General features: G+C 46.7%; 1 protein-coding gene across 1 annotated transcript in view; it reads left to right on the plus strand.

The window, feature by feature from the left end:
• Window positions 1-688: 688 nt before the first annotated feature.
• The window catches only part of usp22 (ubiquitin specific peptidase 22), a 27,285-nt gene continuing 8,443 nt past the window's right edge, over window positions 689-19,530 (plus strand). The window contains exons 1-6 of the mRNA XM_060863849.1: window positions 689-1,184; window positions 8,148-8,280; window positions 13,092-13,205; window positions 13,545-13,646; window positions 14,744-14,910; window positions 15,716-15,863. Coding sequence (XP_060719832.1) covers window positions 1,065-1,184; window positions 8,148-8,280; window positions 13,092-13,205; window positions 13,545-13,646; window positions 14,744-14,910; window positions 15,716-15,863 — 784 coding nt within the window. The 5' untranslated portion in view covers window positions 689-1,064. The remainder of the gene's footprint in view (window positions 1,185-8,147; window positions 8,281-13,091; window positions 13,206-13,544; window positions 13,647-14,743; window positions 14,911-15,715; window positions 15,864-19,530) is intronic.

Genomic DNA, 19,530 nt, shown 5'->3' on the forward strand with positions numbered 1-19,530 from the left:
GACGTGTTCCGACTCTTGTTCTCGGGTCTTTCGCATGAATATGAGGAGTGTTTTTATTTTTCAACCAGGACGTTCTAATACTAGAGCGACAGAACACGAGTGAACAGATGAAGTGAACTCAAGTTTGTGCTTCTAAACAATTCCCACAACAAAGCAACCAATCCAACAGACACTTATCTGTGTATTTATTATTATTATTATTATTATTAGTTTTAGGAAGGTTTTAGCTTTTAAATTGGCATGGAAAAGTAAAGTTCAAGGTATAAAATTGAACACTTTTATGTCTTGTTGCTTTGAGTAACTGATGAAATACATCTCTATAATTGTGTAAGTCCTTGTCGGTACAGGGAGCAGTGCCGGAAATGACGTAGTTAATATGGCGGAGCCAACAACAAGTAGATTTGTGTAGAAACATTAATATTTAGGCTTTAATTGTGTAGATATATAAAGTTTAATCACTCCACAGTTGATCGTGGTATATGTGTGAAACTTCAACTTTATTATCTGGTAGCGTTAGAAAGGAACAAACACGGACACAGCAAGCTTTCCTGTTGCTCGACACACAGTATTTCACTAAAGCTTCCGGTAGGGGAAAAAAATAATCTCCGTCTCGAGTGGCCAATCAGATCACAGGTTCTTTGAGTAGAGGCGGGGCTTTGCGCATAATGGCACAACCCCTAACCAATCGAAGACGTACAGGATGAGCCATCGGCCAATCAGAGAGAGGTGCCGTGAGGTTTGTGTCGCCCACGGTGTTCACTTGAATTCCATTGCCGTCCATTAAAACATCCGAGTTGGAAAATCCAACATTAAAGTAGCCCCGGGATTAAACATCACGCTGCGGCGTGGGCGCTCGGATGCGAGAGCTTTTTCAGGAATAAGGATTAAATGTCGCGTAAAGCTGCCGTATGTGTAAGACACGCGTGTTCAGTGGTGCCGTGACCGTCTGTGTGTCCTGCAGACACCCAACAAACAGTGGATAAAAATCCGCCTGTGTCCTGTGTTCGTCGCTGCTGTGTCCTGTGGCTGAATATCCGCCGGGGTGCGGATGTGATTACACGACCATGGGTCCGGCCGGCTGCTCCCACGTGAACGGCTTTAAAGTGGACAACTGGAAGCAGAACCTGCGTGTTATTTACCAGTGCTTTGTGTGGAGCGGCTCGGCTGAAACCAGGAAACGCAAGGTAGCTACTGTGTAGTGTAGTGGGGGGAGGCACAGAGACACGGATACACACATACACACAACCGGACCGTGCAAACTTACCTCTGTCTGGCTTTACAACTACACTCACTAAAGGGATGTAACTTCACCCTGTTCCGCTTTCAGCTATATGTGTGTGTGTGTGTGTGTATATATATAAAATATATAAGTGTGTGGCAGCAGAGTCTGATCAGCTAGCCTGCTGCATTGTGAGCTGTGTGTGTGTGTGAGAGAGAGAGAGAGAGTAAAGTGGCTTGATCTCTGCTTGGTTCTGTTCTGTACATTTCTTCAGTCACACACTGTTGTTATATTTTAGTCAAACTTTCATGTTTCAGCCTGAAATCTAACGGCTGAAACCCAGTCACACCCGTCCCCTCATACCTGGTCAGTAGGTTGGTGACGGTTGCTTCGTTTTTAAACACAGTGCACATGTAAACGACAGAAGTGAGGCCGTCCCAAGAACCAGGATCCGTCGTGATTATAGGTTACACACATCATTTGTCACAGATGATCTTGTGGTAGCCTTTTCAAACCAGTGCTGGTCTCTTGTATCGATTCCATTTATATCCTGCATCTGTTGATCAGACCTGATTAAAGCTGGTGTAAATACACTCAGCTCCGCAAGTCTGTCTCACAATGTGGCCAGGGACAGGTTTAATTACCGTCCCTTTCAGTTGGATTTAACATGCGTAGTTTATCTGATGGATAGTTTGAAGTACATCTATATTTGTACTAGTGTATGTTAGTAAAGATAAGACTGCCTCCACAGTCTGTCTCACACTGCAGATAGAGATGTAGCAGTTCTCTGAGCTAGAAATGGACACAGTGAATCGGTGTTGTGTCAAGTTACACAACACGATTTCTCTTAAAGCACGTCACCAACGTAACGCAATGTAGCATCAGCGTATCGCAGAGAGTTTGTCTGATTACTGTGCAGATGTCCATCTTAAATTCTGACTAGGCCTCAGATAGGAAGTTTCCTTTAGGGAGAAGAAACTATCCCACAGGATACAGTGTCATCAAAGGAAAATAGCGCTCATAGACGTTCCTGTCGTAATTATGGCAGAGCGTTTCTATTGCTTCTAATGCTAAGCAGAACGTGGGCCGCAAGGTAAGCTACATCTGGCGCAACATTTGGCCATAATGCAGCTGGTTTCCTGAAAAGTGCCCTGTTCTTCTCAGGTCCCAACTCCCAAGCCAGACTCGTCCTAATTCCCAAGCTGAGCTTTTCCCACTTTGTGTATCTATTGTTGGGATACTGGACCGCCCAATTATTACTCTAACCATAAGGTTCTTGAAATGTCTGTCTTCTTTAGTTTATTAGGTACAGATCTACTACTAGGTTGGGCTGATGTTCCAATGAGATGAGATCTGACCACGATCCAGCTGACAACTGCATTTATGGTGCCATTAATATTTAATGTTGGTTATCACGTTGGTGCAATGAGTAACGATGAATGCGTTCTGCTTTTAAATTCTATGTTTGACTTCTTTGTGTAGTATTTAAGCAAAGCTTAAACATGCAAGAAAGCAGGTTTTATATTCTTGTTGTCAAAATAAACAAAAAAGATGGAAAAGATCATGCGCCGATTATAAAGCTCACAGGATAGAAATCTGGTGTTCAAGCCCGGAGTGATGTTTATGCTATTGTCTTTGTGTTTCTTTGTGGAGAGGAAACCCCAAGTGTTGCGTTATATCAACAGAGGGACGCGTGATTGTGTGGGCTACGTCTACCGTCACATTTAACCGTCTTTGAGTTGTAGTTCCAGTAGTGTAGAGTAGAGTGGGGCCGCTAAGGGAAAGTCTGCACTTTTTCCTACAATGTCGTCTCCTACAGCGTTGGTGCTTATCAGTGTGCTCTGGTGCCTTCAGCTGTACCTGTGAAATACAGTATTCCCTCACCGTCACCTTCCTGAAACGATAAAGCTATAAAGCCCAGAAAACATTAGTGTGATCAACATCACTGGTTGGTGTAGGTGTGTGTATTTATGCTCCATATTTCTTCTCCAGTAAATATTCCAATAAATTATTTGACTCACTAAAAGCATTTCACAGGCAATGAAGCCCATATTGTATAGAAAAAACCCCAAAAACAGATCCGAAGCAGGAGTTCGCTGGTGTGTGGTACAGGCCGTCTGCACCGTGTACGTGTATCCTCTTGATTTCAGTATTTACCATCTTTAGGAGGTCAGTTACGTGAAGAATAAGTCCAAGCTTTATGGAACTGTATTTGTGAATCGTATCCAATTCTGTTAAGTGGCTGGCAAGGTGGAGACACGGGTAACTATTACAACAAATGTCCTCTCCTCGTCTCTCAGTGACGTGCTGTGAGGGTGGAATATAAACAAGTCCCAGTTTGACTTTAAACACTGACCTACAACAGCGCACAGATTCCCCGGTGTTTACATCAGCAAATAGAATTTAGCTTGTGCCCGTTGTGGATGTGTTGTCTAGGAACTAATTAAAAAGGTAATTAGTTGAACACAAATTACATAGTCCACTGATTTGTACATAAAAAAATTAGTAATTTGTAAGATTTGACTTCTGAGTATTGTTTGATTTCTGCCAAACTTGGTCCACTGGGGCTTTTTTCCACACCGTGTGTAGTAATTGCCCAGTGTTTTTTGGTGTATTTGGCTTCAGCGGCATCACGTTTGGGTTTTGCGGCCGCGTGTCGTTAGGTTTTTATGGAGGACGTGCTGCCGTGACACCTCATTGCCATGGTTACCACCATTACAGTAAATTGACTATGTGGAAACGAGTAAGAGAGGGGACACAGAAATAGCAGGAGAGAAAAGAAATGAATCTCCTGCCTTTGGAAGCTGTGCTAATGAGCCCATGACTGATCGTGTGTGATGTGTAGGTTCAAAGAGAACATGAACGTGGACTTGCCTGAGCTGCTGGGGGTCTTAAACAAACTATGACCGGTGATATTTCTCATGTGTGTGGGATTGTATGGATGATCTTTTATGGTGGACTAATCAAAATTCCAGTCTAATATTGTTATCATGATAAACAGTGTCAGCAACATAATATTTACAGTTGGAACTTCAGTGTTTTCCAGCTCAGGTTTACTCTGTGTGGAGTTTCATATCCTTGTGTCCATGTGGCTTTCCATCGGGTTCTCCAGCTTCCATGTTAGCTGGACTGGTGACTGCAAACTGCCACAAAGTGTGAACGAGTGTAGTAGACTGGCGTCTCATCCGGAGTGTGTTCCTGCCCCAGAGGCTCGGCAGACATTTTAAATCAGATGTAGGTGAAGGATGAAGGCTCAAGCCATTTGGACCAAAAAGCACCAAGAATAAAATGCTTAGTACAGACATGACCGAGTTCTATCTGTAGACCTATTTAGCGTCGTACACAACTCCGGATGTGAAGCGTAAACTGTAGACTAAAGTTAATTGGCCATTTCAGTAGTTCTAAATTCGATTTCTTTATGGATGAGTTTGGGTCTATTCCTGTGTCTTTAGCCCTGCAGCAGAAATGAGTCTAAGGCTAATCGATGTCCTCTTCCCTTATTACACAACAGTGTTGCATTTACATGTGTAGTTCCTTCTATTTTTCTTTTGCATCTTACTTCTCCATTTCCCTCCATACACACATTCTCTCTTCTCCCCTGATCTCCATTTGTGTGTCAGTCATCTCTCTCTCTCTCTCTCTAACCCCCCCCTTTGTTCTTTCATGCCTCTCTCCTCCCCTGACTTCGTTTATCACCCACATGCCTCCTACTTTGTCTGTGATGTAGAAATGCAGCATCTTATTGCTGATTGGATAGTTGGTTGCTGCAGAAACTTGGAGCAGGAATTTGATAAGGGAAAAAAAAACAAAAAAAACAAAAACAAAGTGCGTCTTCCATTCAGCGTCATTAAACAAACCGAGCCATTCTCATTTAAGCTTATATTAATAAGTATGGAGTGAAGTGTTCCATAGCCCAAACTATGGAACACTAGAACCGCTAGAAATCACTGGATTTTTACCAACATGATGTTAATTTCAGTGTAAAGTGTCCAGTTCCTCTCTCTCCAAAGTGTGCGTGGGGTGGAAAAGAAAGCTGTGCTTTTACCTTCCACATCAATTCCTGAATATATTATTATAGATTCTTGTACACATGCTTTGTTTTTTGTGTTTTTGGATTTTAAATATGGAGGGTTTTTTCCCCACATCCTTATAATCTCAGTGAAAATAAACGGTTGTTTCAATGACAAAACGGAAAAGTGTTACTGAGAGCAGTCTCGCATCTAAAGAAGCCAAATTCAGATGCATTTTATGGATGCTGTAAGCCAGAGACCCTCTGTGTATATTTTACTAAATTGTTTAGTATTACTGATGTTTTCCAGAACCGTTCCTGCACAGATGTGAAGGTTAGATGCATTACTAATTACTGCATCATGAGCTAAAGCATTACTAACATGGGTGGATGAAGAGTTTGTAGAAGACTGCAGCACAGAGACAACAGTATGGGGGGAACTTGAGGCTTGTCTGTAGGTGGTGCGTGAGGTACAATTTCTTTTGAGAAGTGAATCACTTTTAATCGGATTAAATAATCTGTTGTGAGGGAAGATTGGAGAGAGCTTTTGGTTTCTGCCTCGGTATGTGACCTGATGACTTTCAGCCTGGTTCAGTCATGCAGGTGCACTCATTCTGTCATTTCACATTCCCAGCGGCAGCACACCATTTCCCTAAAGCTTGGTAACACCTTCCCTATAATACCATAGCTTGTTAAATTTTGTCAGGATTGTTTGAGCGCCGACCGAAAACTGACTGGGGGTGTTGGTCAGATGCAAGTGGGTTGGATGGTTGGATGCGGATGTGGGTTGGGGTTAGGACGCATGTGTGTGTGGGGGGGCGGAACTTGGTGGGTTGGATGGGGGGGTGTGTGTAGAATGGGTGTGGGTTAGGGTTTGGATGCATGTGTGTGGGGTGGGCTTGGTGGGTTGAGTGTGTGTGTGATGGGTAGGGTGTGTGTGTGTGTGTGTGGGGGGGGGGGGGGATGGGTGTGTGGGTTAGGGTTTGGACGCGTGTGTGTGGGGGGGGATGGGTGTGTGGGTTAGGGTTTGGACGCGTGTGTGGGGGGCTTGGTGGGTTGGATTTTGGGGGGTACAGTATGTGTGATTGGGGTGTGTGTGGGGGGTTGGATGTGGGTAACTGTTTGGATGCATGTGGGGGGCTTGAGTGTGTGTGGGCGGCTGTGTGTGTGTTTGTTGGGTGTGTGTGTGATGGGTGGATGCGTGTGGGGGGGCTTGAGTGTGTGGGCGGCTGTGTGTGTGTGATTTGTGGATGCGTGTGTGGGGGGGCTTGGTGGCTTGGATGTGGGGGGGGGTTGAGTGGATAGGTGGGTGGGTTGGCTGGATGGGTGGATAGGTGGGTGTGTTGCCTGGATGGGTGGGTGGGTGTGGGTGTATTGGCTGGATAGGTAGGGTCTGTGTGTGTGTGTGTGTGTGTGTGTGTGTGTGTGTGTGTGTGTGTGTGTGTGTGTGTGTGTGTGTGTGTGTGTGTGTGTGTGTGTGGCTGTTGGAATTAAACAGAATACTGATCTGTCTTGCCTTCCAGTCTCAGCTCAGTACAAATCAATACATCATCTAATATGATTAAGACAGAGAAAGAGAGCGAGAGAAAGAGAGCGAGAGAAAGGACCGATAAAAGTAATCAGGGCAGCTGGTATAAATGTGCTCGCTTGACTAAGCTCCCTTGTCTGTCCAAGATAAACAGGCATCAATATAGTGCTGTATTTGGCTTCAGCATCAAATTAATTTCTGTTAACAAATGTTGATGCATTCATTATTTTGGAGTTTTTTTAGGCTCTAGAGCACCACAATCAGTGATTAATACACAGACCCGTGTGAAGACATGAGGCTGCGGCCAGACTGTAGAGTCATGCAGTCCATCACTGATGGTCATCAGCTGTAGTAACAACAGGTCAACAGCTACACTGCATGTAATAAAGACTGGACTGTGGGGGAAATGTAAATTAGGGCTGGTCCGATAGAGAGAGAGAGCGACAATATTCAACACATTCACTACACTTTAGTACCTCTGGCCGTTTGTTTCTCTGGGAAGAATAAAGTGTTGTGCTCATGAAGTAAAGTTTGCTAACAAAGCTTTTCCAGCCGATTGTGGCTCGGCCTACACGGCCGTAAATAGTGCAGATCATTTGTTGGTCAGATGCCGTCATTGCAATATTGTACTAATACTAAGCTATTTCTGGTGAGAGGACACAAATGAAGCTTTCACTACATGGTGCATGTGAGTCGCATTCAGTGTACTAAATGGTCTGTTATGTAATGCGCAGTGCCATAATTCTCTTCAGGGGCTGGACGCTGCTTTAATGTGGTCTTTAATAGTTAATACAGCACTGTGCTAATATTGTATAATACACAGTCGTGTGCAGATTTTCGTGTGCAGAGGGATAAAATGCAGAGATGCGCTGTTCTTCTGTTAGATCACAGTGTAATGATCTGTACATAGCCATGAGCGCATGATGATGTGTCTGGGTCACTGTGTGTGGGTCTGGGTCACTGTGTGTGGGTCTGGGTCACTGTGTGTGGGTGTGTCACTGTGTGGCGTGTCACTGTGTGTGTGTACACTTTTTACAATGTATGTTGGGTCTTCAGGCCATTCTGTCAGTGTTCTATCAAATTACTCAAAACAACAAGGTCGGTGTGTCCCTCTCTCTGTGTCTGTCTTTCTCTCTGTCTCCTTCTGTCTGCTTCTCTCTCTCTCTCTCTCTCTCTCTCTCTCTGTGTGTGTTGAGTTTTTAAGGATTTTGTTCTCTCTACACACTGGGATATGATATTCTGTAATATTGATCTCTGGGGATTTTGTTGGCTGTTAGAATAAAGGTTGTGATTCTTGACCCTAAAATCAGGTTTGTCCTGTGATTAAATTGGGCTTTAATCAAAAAGTCTCTGTATCTGATCACTGTTACGTTTTCTCTGCTCTCTCACAGGCCAAGTCATGTATATGTCACATGTGCGGCGCTCATCAGAACCGACTACACTCATGTCTCCACTGCGTCTTCTTCGGCTGCTTCACAAAGAAACACATCCACGAGCATGCCAAAACCAAGAGACACAATTTAGGTAAGACGCAGATAGGAAAACACCAACAGACGTGGACACACATTCATAAATATAAATATTTGCTATCAGATCTGAGACTCGAGTCAGAGGTTCATGCCCAGTTTTTCTAATGCTAGGATAGTTTGTTCTCATTCGCTTTTGAGCCTCTAGTAGCTCAGAGGCCTATAATCATCTCCTCTTCTTAATGAGGCGGGATGGTCCTGTTCACCATCAAACAAACAATACACACAAACAGACTGATAAGAGGGTAATTGTACTGGGGAGTGTGTGTCTGCGTGCGTGTCTGCGTGCGTGTCTGCGTGCGTGTCTGCGTGCGTGTCTGCGTGCGTGTCTGCGTGCGTGTCTGCGTGCGTGTCTGCGTGCGTGTCTGCGTGCGTGCCATTGCGTGCGTGCCATTGCGTGCGTGCCATTGCGTGCGTGCCATTGCGTGCGTGCCTTCGCGTGCGTGCGCGTGTCTGCGTGCGTGCCTTCGCGTGCGTGCGCGTGTCTGCGTGCGTGCCTTCGCGTGCGTGCGCGTGTCTGCGTGCGTGCCTTCGCGTGCGTGCGCGCGTCTGCGTGCGTGCCTTCCCGGGCGTGCGCGCGTCTGCGTGCGCGCGTCTGCGTGCGTGCCTTCGCGCGTGTGCGTATGTGTGGCTGTGGAATTTGGAGAGTGATGTATTTACTATACCTGGATTTATAACTGTTTAGTTCCTGATTCAGAAAGTGTTGGTTATCTTTTTTTAACAGCAGCTCTGACAGAACTGCAGCTTCTGGTTCCTATTAATGTGATTTATTCCTGTAATAGTGACTTCAACCTGGTCTTGTATGGAGATCTGTTTGTAATATTGAAAGGCAAAATGATAGTAGAGCTTCAAGTTTGTCAGCCTGTGTAAGTCTGCAGGACAGACGACAGGGAACAGAAGAGCTGGCGTAAGAGTGACGACAGGAAATTATTTTTTGACACATATTCCACAGGATTATGGAGTAAACTGTAAAACATGCTGGTTTTTTAAAATCCCACACAGACACAGGCCTGATACAGAAGAGTCTGGAATCTGGTACAAATGGCTGCCAGCATCCCCACATTAACTTTACATCTTAACTGATGACCGCTTCAGCCATCTGTCAGGTCGAAGGTGTGTGTAACTGACTTAACGTCGGCGCTTCCGCGTTAGCTGCTAGCACGCTTGAGCCTAACTCACCAGCAAATAATTGATAGCTGCGTTCCCCAACCAGCCTTCTGTGTCTGCTCTTGCCCTCTGGAGTTTTACATTGAGTATTTAATTAGGTTAGGTGTGAGCGAGGGATGTGTGCACTGCTCAGGAGGAAAAGAAAAACTGGGATAAGGTGGAGGGGTAATTAACGCCTCTTAATCAACGTGCTACAAATGCACCAGGGAAAAATATAGCCGCTTCTTTGGAGTTCTGTCTTGTCACAATAAAGAAAGAGGAAAGCTTTCATTTGTTTTTTTCAAGGCTGTTTATTTTTCTTTTCTTTTCTGTAGCTGTACACTAACTCGAGACTCGTTTGTGATCTCAGCGTGCTTTAGCACTTTTTCCCTGCTCAGGTTTCCATGGTTACCACAAGGCCTGCTATGATGTTGGTTTATTCTGGTCGTTTGTGTGTGAGGTGAGAAATCCTCACCGTTTTACACACACACACACACACACACACACACACACACACACACACACACACACACCCTGAAACACCTCTCACCAACAAAAGGTGTAACATGACCACTCATGCGGTGGAGAGAAGGTGGCTGTTATGTTTTAGTCCCCTTCCTTTCAGTAAGATGGGGCTGTCCATTAACTCCACTCATTTCTGTTTAAAGACCATAGTGTTATTTGACTGCAGCACATTTTCACAAGATGTCTGTCTGTCTGTGTGTCTGTCTGTCTGTGTGTCTGTCTGTCTGTGTGTCTGTCTGTCTGTGTGGGTGTCTGTCTGTGTGGGTGTCTGGCTGTGTGGGTGTCTGGCTGTGTGGGTGTGTGTGTGTCTGGGTGTGTGGGTGTGTGTGTGTCTGGGTGGGTGGGTGTGTGTGTGTCTGGGTGGGTGTGTGTGTGTGTGTCTGGGTGGGTGTGTGTGTGTGTGTCTGGGTGGGTGTGTGTGTGTGTGTCTGGGTGGGTGTGTGTGTGTGTGTCTGGGTGGGTGGGTGGGTGTGTGGGTGGGTGTGTGTGAGTGTGCGTGTCTGGGTGGGTGGGTGTGTGTCTGGGTGGGTGCGTGTCTGGGTGGGTGTGTGTCTGGGTGGGTGGGTGTGGGTGGGTGTGTGTCTGGGTGGGTGTGTGTCTGGGTGGGTGGGTGTGGGTGGGTGTGTGTCTGTGTGGGTGGGTGTGTGTCTGGGTGGGTGGGTGTGGGTGCGTGTGTGTCTGGGTGGGTGTGGGTGCGTGTGTGTCTGGGTGGGTGTGGGTGCGTGTGTGTCTGGGTGGGTGTGGGTGCGTGTGTGTCTGGGTGGGTCTGGGTGCGTGTGTGTCTGGGTGCGTGTGTGTCTGGGTGCGTGTGTGTCTGGGTGCGTGTGTGTCTGGGTGCGTGTGTGTCTGGGTGGGTGTGTGTCTGGGTGTCTGGGTGGGGGGGTGTCTGGGTGTCTGGGTGAGTGTGTGTCTGGGTGTCTGGGTGGGGGGGTGTCTGGGTGAGTGTGTGTCTGGGTGTCTGGGTGGGGGGGTGTCTGGGTGTCTGGGTGGGGGGGTGTCTGGGTGAGTTAGGTGTCTGGGTGGGTGGGTGTGTGTGTGTGTCTGGATGGGTGGGTGTGTCTGGGTGTGTGTCTGGTTGGGTGTGTCTGGGTGGGTGTGTTTGTCTGGGTGTCTGTGTCTGGGTGGGGGTGTGTGTGTTCTGGGCCGGTGTGTGTGTGCCTGGGTGGGCGTCTGTGTGTCTGTCTGTCTGTGTTACTGCCACTGGGTAAGTCCGAGCACACCGCCATTTTACTACTGCAAGTGTGTTAAGAAAGGTTGCATAGGGAAGATCTTGTAACAGAGGACTGACCAATCACAAGCCATGTTACAGGACACATGGGAGGATGTAGACAGGCAGATACTGCAGCTCTGATGACGTCAGTGTGTTTACAGCAGTGGTGCTCAGTTACACTCTGAACACAAACACACAGCAGTGTACAACACCGTGCTGCAGACGTACAACACCGTGCTGCAGACGTACAACACCGTGCTGCAGACGTACAACACCGTGCTGCAGACCAACAACACGGACAAACACAAAGCAGCATCCTACCACCGGAGGAGAATGTGGACGGAAGCCAAAAGGAAACACAGGAACAAGATCGAGACCCATTTGAAACAGGCAGAACCCAGGAGTATGTGGCAGAGCATGCAAAAGGTCACAGAATAAAACTCCAGGATAGAATATGTTCTGTTCAGACCAGGAAAACCGTGCGCTTGAGCCATCAATTCTAGCTGAGGTTCATTTCAGAAGGGGATGTGAGGAAACTGCTATACACACTGGTGCCTCCCAGAACCTCCGGCATCCTTATAGCACTCACTTCTACTCTTTAATATAAACGTTTCCTCACAGAAAACTTCATATCATCCACCCAACATCCTGCTGTTACCCTAGAAACGATGATGCGCTCGAACGAGTGCGTTAATCTAAAGCTGTGATATTGAATCTGTGCCATTTAGAGAAAATGAACGAACATTTCTGACTAATTAGATCTCAAAGCATATTATTGACTACAGATATTAATAAAGCTCATGTAAGTTTTGAGCACACTCCGCTGTAGCTGTGTCACCAGGGTTTGTATTGTGGTGTGATAAATAATAAAGACCAACCTAGTAATTAATTACAAGGAAGGATAAAAACGAGAGAATGAGTTTTTGCACTTTGTAGTTATACACCGTGAGGCGTACGCATTATGCTTTCCCATTAGAATACACAGGTCCTTTCTTTGTGTGATTAATTTGGAACAATGTAGGTAAAACCCCACCAGACCGGAAATAATGAGCCCCTTTGTATTTACGATCCCTCTCCAGCTTACGCAGAGTGAAGCTCGACACACTTTAATCCAATCCTTAAAACCTAGTGGATTTAAAATGGCAGCAAATTAAATCTTCTTTGTAATTTGTTTAAAAGTGTAAGACACTCCCCCTATTCATTCAGAAGCCTGCATGTCTGGTGTGTGATCAGTGGTGTGTTATGAACAGAAGTTTTTGACAGGATGGTGTGGTGGTCTGGCATCTTTTCACAGCTTCAGCTCTCCGGGTACTGAAGATTTAAGGAGTTTTGTTTCGAAATGCTATCGATCCTGCTTGTGAACAGCAAAAGGGGATTCTTTGAGATACATAAAGAAATGCATTAATTCTGCTAGTTTCAGCAGGTTTCTGTTCCCCGTTAGCGTTGTGATCCTGATTCTGTCAGTGTTAGCATGCAGCGCTAGTCTGTCATCGTTAACATGACTGCATCTACAAACACAGTCCTGTGTGTCTGTGTGTGAGACCTTCATCACGTTTCCATGGGAACAAAAGTGCATGTATCATCACTGCGGGTACGGAGTGGAAGTATCCGATTGGACAAGCCGCGGTTTACATTACACAAACTTCTCACATCAAACAGATGACCGAAACAAATGAATAATTCATATCGCTCCTGAGTGACAGTCTAATACTAGATAATCAGTAAGCAACAATTCTCTTTCCCAATATGAGATTTATTTCCTGGTGCTCACAGGAGTGTGTTCCTGTGTCTCTCTGCAGTTATTCTTACCGTCCTCTGAATTTGTTATGGTGAGTGACGTGCAGTGTTTGACAAGGGGGGAAAAAACGAACAAAAAACAATGGACCATAATTAATTCTAATGGTTTTCCTTCCTATTCTCTCCCTCAGCTATAGACCTTTTGTATGGAGGAATATACTGTTTTGTGTGCCAAGACTACATATATGATAAAGATATGGAACAGATTGCCAAAGAAGAACAAAAGAAAGCATGGAAACTGCAAGGTAACGACTTTTTCAGATCCCTTACACCGGCCTTTGTCTCGCGTAGTGTGATGTTAAGAAATCGCTAATGCAATGAAGGAGCTCTGCAGAGCGGAGCTTGTGTCTGCTTAACACTAATGTCTGTATGCACCACTCAGCACTGACCTTATAATTGTAGTCAATGAGTTGATGAGATTCAATGTGGTGCCAGTTTTTTTTAAATTAATATAATTGCTTAACCTTTTATTAGTGTTAGAACATGTAGCAGGAACGTAGCACATTGTTTGAGCTGCCCATGATATATTTGCTGTAATACCCGGACGTGTCGTACTGACCTCCGTTATCATAACGAATTTTTAGGAATCGGAGAGAAATATTCGACGTGGGAACCTACAAAGCGAGAGCTGGAGCTACTGCGACACAACCCTAAACGAAGGAAGATCACCGCAAACTGCACCATAGGTTAGTGCTTGGCTTCCTGTAAACCGCTCCGCGTGTAGGATCGAGGGTGAGGTCCGAGCCTCACGGTGCACTGGCAGCATGTTCACTGCAGTTTGATCTCTCTGAATTAGTTTTCACTCAGGTTGTATGTGAGGAGATTGCAGAACACAGAAACGTCTCAGATCACCTCCTGTACTGGGCGCGCGCACACACAAACACACACACACAAACACAGAGCTGTCCCTCCCTCTCTCTGTACCTCTTAGAATCATTTAGAAACACACAGACTGTGATCTGGTAACCGGGTATGAATCTTATCCTGAGATGGGGAAAAAAAATGTCCTCAGGCATGTACAATTACATGCATTGTGACAAATGCAACAAATGTTCAAGGTGTCTGTCCTGATCTATGGTGAGAGGTGTTTTTTTTAAATTTATTTATTTATTTCCCCCCTTCCGCTTAAAATATTCTCTAAAGCAGCAGTCATTAAACTGGAAGCTATGAACAAGCGGGTCAGTGATGACCTCCACTCCGATAACAAGGACTCTTGTGCTCTCATTGCTTCAATCGGTGCTTTCTTGCTGGGTTTAAGGACCAATATTGAAACTAGGTTTTATTTAAATACCCTTTATATTATTTTAACAAAAAAAAAAGTTCCATGCAGATGCAAGTTGTTTTAATTCACTGAGCTGCTTCTTACCCGAAAAGAAAAAGTTGTTTTGCTCTTAAACTTCAGAAGACGTGAACCTGATGTGAACAGCTGCTTGCATTCTGTAGTTTAGTGTAGTCTTTCTTTCTTTCTTCTCTATCTTTCTTTCCGACTATCATCCCAGCACAGATGCTCACAGTTGGACAGTCTTGTTTTCTGTCCTTCTCTCTGTCTCCTTTAACTAGACCGGAAGCGTGTGAGTGAGCAGGTGTCTGTTGCGTGTAGATTTGGAGTGAGGCCACGTTTACGCTCTCAGGAAGAGCTTGGCCTTCTGGCCGGCCCGTGTCTCAGCTCAAGCCCTGCAGGGTTTAGGGGAATCACTTGTTCCCCATCACTTAGGGACTTAAACTAAATTCCCAGAGAGAAGCAAGCGTCCATTCGTCCTCTCTGTGTGTGTTTCTGTCTCAGGTCTGAGGGGTTTGATAAACCTGGGCAACACATGCTTTATGAACTGCATTGTCCAGGCTTTGACTCACACCCCGCTGCTGAGGGACTTCTTCCTGTCTGACAGACACAAGTGTGAGATGCAGGCCAACTCCTGTCTTGTGTGTGAGATGTCCCAGCTTTTTCAGGAGGTGAGATACAGTATCTTTTTTTTTTTTTTGGTCTACTTTGATGTCGATCTGTGCTGTGCATGTTTGCGGAATAGTCATCAATGAGAAGTTAATGCTACCTTTATACATGGCCCAGAGGAGAGACTTTAGGCAGCACCTTTTATCTAATGAAGCATGCTGAAAGTTTCAGCACAGATGATGGCATGTACATGCTTGAGGAAGAGCAACGATTCACTGGGGCGTGGGGGAGTGGGGGGGAGTTGGCTGTTTCTGACACTATGAGCAAAGCTACAACTATTCTGATAAGATGCACATAAATGCATTACATAATGTGATATATATATTTAATCCTGCGATGATTGTTATGATCCTGTTCAAACCATCCAACAAAACCTATCAGAGACCTTTTAATATAGACAGATTGTTCACAGAATGCAATAAAATGTGTGATTTTTAATATTGTAGGTTCCTGTTTATATTTACAGCCCTTATACAGAGCAGCATATAGAAGCGAAAGGTCATTAGGTTTTATCTCATTTATACCACCGAGCAGCGAAATAACCACCATTGAGATACCCGACTAACTAACCCGAACTTGCCCACCTCACGCCCAGAGGCAGCAAAATCAGCTCATGTCACTTTCATACATCTTTAGCGATACAGCTACGCATGGTCCGTATTTGCTCGATCTTACATTTGTCTCGTAAAATCAGGTGAATATGGACTCGGACCAGAGGGTTCTAAAGTATGTGAGGATTAAAGGCGATTTGACTGTCTGAACATGTGTAGATGCAAACGGATAAAAATCTTAGTCCCGTTTTCTCAGTTCTACTCGGGACATCGCTCTCCTCACATTCCCTTTCGGCTGCTGCACCTGGTGTGGACACACGCACGTCACCTGGCTGGGTACGAGCAACAGGATGCACACGAGTTCCTCATCGCAGCGTTGGATGTGCTGCACCGTCACTGCAAAGGTAACACACAGAGTTGATTCCAGATCAACAGGTTTTGGCTGAGTGTTAATAAAATGTCTTGCGGTTTACTGAGCTATTAATATTCTGCAATTAGGGAACGTCAAAAATAGTGCAAACTGTATTTTGCTGTGTTGGTACTGACGCTGCTTTCAGTCACTCCCATCAAATATACCATGAGATAATCTTACATGGATTTAAATGAAATGCTATATGCAGATTTTGGCTCGCTCCACTTCTACTGTCATTCACAGCTCCTGTGAAATGAGAGAATTGAGAATAGAATAGAATATCCTTTGTTTTCATTGTATATTTTCTTGGGGAAGTCGTGGCCTAATGGTTAGAGTGTGACTCCTAACCCTAAGGTTGTGGGTTCAAGTCTTGGGCCGGCCACGACTGAGGGGCCCTTGAGCAAGGCACCGAAACCCCCCACCCCCAATTGCTCTCCGGGCAACGCAGCATAAATGGCTGCCCACTGCTCCGGATGTGTGTTCACGGAGTGTGTGTTTACTGCTGTGTGTGCACTTTGGATGGGTTAAATGCAGACAATGAATTCTGAGTATGGGTCACCATACTTAGCCGTATGTCACGTCACGTATAGCTCTGCATACAACAATACTGTTGCTCCTGGTCAAGTAACAGACGCACAATGATATCAAGAGTACAAAAACAGACCAAATTGATTGATTCTGCATGTTGATGTATTTTTCCCGAACCAGGACGTCAGTGACGTCTGTCTGCGTGTGTGTGTGTCTGTCTGCGTGCGTGTGTGTGTGTCTGTCTGCGTGCGCGTGTGTGTGTGTCTGTCTGCGTGCGTGTGTGTGTGTCTGTCTGCGTGTGTGTGTCTGTCTGCGTGTGTGTGTCTGTCTGCGTGTGTGTGTCTGTCTGCGTGTGTGTGTGTGTCTGTCTGCGTGTGTGTGTGTCTGTCTGCGTGTGTGTGTGTGTCTGTCTGCGTGTGTGTGTGTGTCTGTCTGCGTGTGTGTGTGTGTCTGTCTGCGTGTGTGTGTGTGTCTGTCTGCGTGTGTGTGTGTCTGTCTGCGTGTGTGTGTGTGTCTGTCTGCGTGTGTGTGTGTGTCTGTCTGCGTGTGTGTGTGTGTCTGTCTGCGTGTGTGTGTGTGTCTGTCTGCGTGTGTGTGTGTGTCTGTCTGCGTGTGTGTGTGTCTGTCTGCGTGTGTGTGTGTGTCTGTCTGCGTGTGTGTGTGTGTCTGTCTGCGTGTGTGTGTGTGTGTCTGTCTGCGTGTGTGTGTGTGTCTGTCTGCGTGTGTGTGTGTGTCTGTCTGCGTGTGTGTGTGTGTCTGTCTGCGTGTGTGTGTGTGTCTGTCTGCGTGTGTGTGTGTGTCTGTCTGCGTGTGTGTGTGTGTGTCTGTCTGCGTGTGTGTGTGTGTGTCTGTCTGCGTGTGTGTGTGTGTGTCTGTCTGCGTGTGTGTGTGTGTGTGTCTGTCTGCGTGTGTGTGTGTGTGTCTGTCTGCGTGTGTGTGTGTGTGTCTGTCTGCGTGTGTGTGTGTGTGTCTGTCTGCGTGTGTGTGTGTGTGTCTGTCTGCGTGTGTGTGTGTGTGTCTGTCTGCGTGTGTGTGTGTGTGTCTGTCTGCGTGTGTGTGTGTGTCTGTCTGCGTGTGTGTGTGTGTGTCTGTCTGCGTGTGTGTGTGTGTGTCTGTCTGCGTGTGTGTGTGTGTCTGTCTGCGTGTGTGTGTGTGTGTCTGTCTGCGTGTGTGTGTGTGTGTCTGTCTGCGTGTGTGTGTGTGTCTGTCTGCGTGTGTGTGTGTGTGTCTGTCTGCGTGTGTGTGTGTCTGTCTGCGTGTGTGTGTGTCTGTCTGCGTGTGTGTGTGTCTGTCTGCGTGTGTGTGTGTGTGTCTGTCTGCGTGTGTGTGTGTGTGTCTGTCTGCGTGTGTGTGTGTGTCTGTCTGCGTGTGTGTGTGTGTCTGTCTGCGTGTGTGTGTGTGTCTGTCTGCGTGTGTGTGTGTGTGTCTGTCTGCGTGTGTGTGTGTGTCTGTCTGCGTGTGTGTGTGTGTCTGTCTGCGTGTGTGTGTGTGTCTGTCTGCGTGTGTGTGTGTGTGTCTGTCTGCGTGTGTGTGTGTGTGTCTGTCTGCGTGTGTGTGTGTGTCTGTCTGCGTGTGTGTGTGTGTGTCTGTCTGCGTGTGTGTGTGTCTGTCTGTCTGCGTGTGTGTGTGTCTGTCTGTCTGCGTGTGTGTGTGTCTGTCTGTCTGCGTGTGTGTGTGTCTGTCTGTCTGCGTGTGTGTGTGTCTGTCTGTCTGCGTGTGTGTGTGTCTGTCTGTCTGCGTGTGTGTGTGTCTGTCTGTCTGTCTGTCTGCGTGTGTGTGTGTCTGTCTGTCTGTCTGTCTACGTGTGTGTGTCTGTCTGTCTGTCTGTCTGTCTACGTGTGTGTGTCTGTCTGTCTGTCTGTCTACGTGTGTGTGTCTGTCTGTCTGTCTGTCTACGTGTGTGTGTCTGTCTGTCTGTCTGTCTGCGTGTGTGTCTGTCTGTCTGTCTGTCTGTCTGCGTGTGTGTCTGTCTGTCTGTCTGCGTGTGTGTCTGTCTGTCTGTCTGCGTGTGTGTGTCTGTCTGTCTGCGTGTGTGTGTGTCTGTCTGTCTGCGTGTGTGTGTGTCTGTCTGTCTGCGTGTGTGTGTGTCTGTCTGTCTGCGTGTGTGTGTGTCTGTCTGTCTGCGTGTGTGTGTGTCTGTCTGTCTGCGTGTGTGTGTGTCTGTCTGTCTGCGTGTGTGTGTGTCTGTCTGTCTGCGTGTGTGTGTGTCTGTCTGTCTGTCTGTCTACGTGTGTGTGTCTGTCTGTCTGTCTGTCTACGTGTGTGTGTCTGTCTGTCTGTCTGTCTACGTGTGTGTGTCTGTCTGTCTGTCTGTCTACGTGTGTGTGTCTGTCTGTCTGTCTGTCTACGTGTGTGTGTCTGTCTGTCTGTCTGTCTGTCTGCGTGTGTGTCTGTCTGTCTGTCTGCGTGTGTGTGTCTGTCTGTCTGCGTGTGTGTCTGTCTGTCTGTCTGTCTGTCTGTCTGTCTGCGTGTGTCTGTCTGTCTGCGTGTGTCTGTCTGTCTGTCTGTCTGCGTCTGTCTGTCTGCGTCTGTCTGTCTGTCTGTCTGCGTGTGTGTGTCTGTCTGCGTGTGTGTGTGTCTGTCTGCGTGTGTGTGTCTGTCTGCGTGTGTGTGTGTGTGTCTGTCTGTCTGTCTGTCTGTCTGCGTGTGTGTGTCTGTCTGTCTGTCTGTCTGCGTGTGTGTGTGTCTGTCTGTCTGTCTGCGTGTGTGTGTCTGTCTGTCTGTCTGCGTGTGTGTGTCTGTCTGTCTGCGTGTGTGTGTGTGTCTGTCTGTCTGCGTGTGTGTGTGTGTCTGTCTGTCTGCGTGTGTGTGTCTGTCTGTCTGTCTGCGTGTGTGTGTCTGTCTGTCTGTCTGCGTGTGTGTGTCTGTCTGTCTGTCTGCGTGTGTGTGTCTGTCTGTCTGTCTGCGTGTGTGTGTCTGTCTGTCTGTCTGCGTGTGTGTGTCTGTCTGTCTGCGTGTGTCTGTCTGTCTGTCTGTCTGCGTGTGTCTGTCTGTCTGTCTGTCTGCGTGTGTCTCTGTCCGCGTGTGCGTGTGTGTCTGTCTGCGTGTGTGTCTGTCTGCGTGTGTGTGTGTGTGTGTGTGTCTGTCTGTCTGCGTGTGTGTGTGTGTGTCTGTCTGTCTGCGTGTGTGTG

Source organism: Tachysurus vachellii, chromosome 2, assembly GCF_030014155.1.
Source record: "Tachysurus vachellii isolate PV-2020 chromosome 2, HZAU_Pvac_v1, whole genome shotgun sequence".
Classification (NCBI taxonomy): domain Eukaryota; kingdom Metazoa; phylum Chordata; class Actinopteri; order Siluriformes; family Bagridae; genus Tachysurus; species Tachysurus vachellii.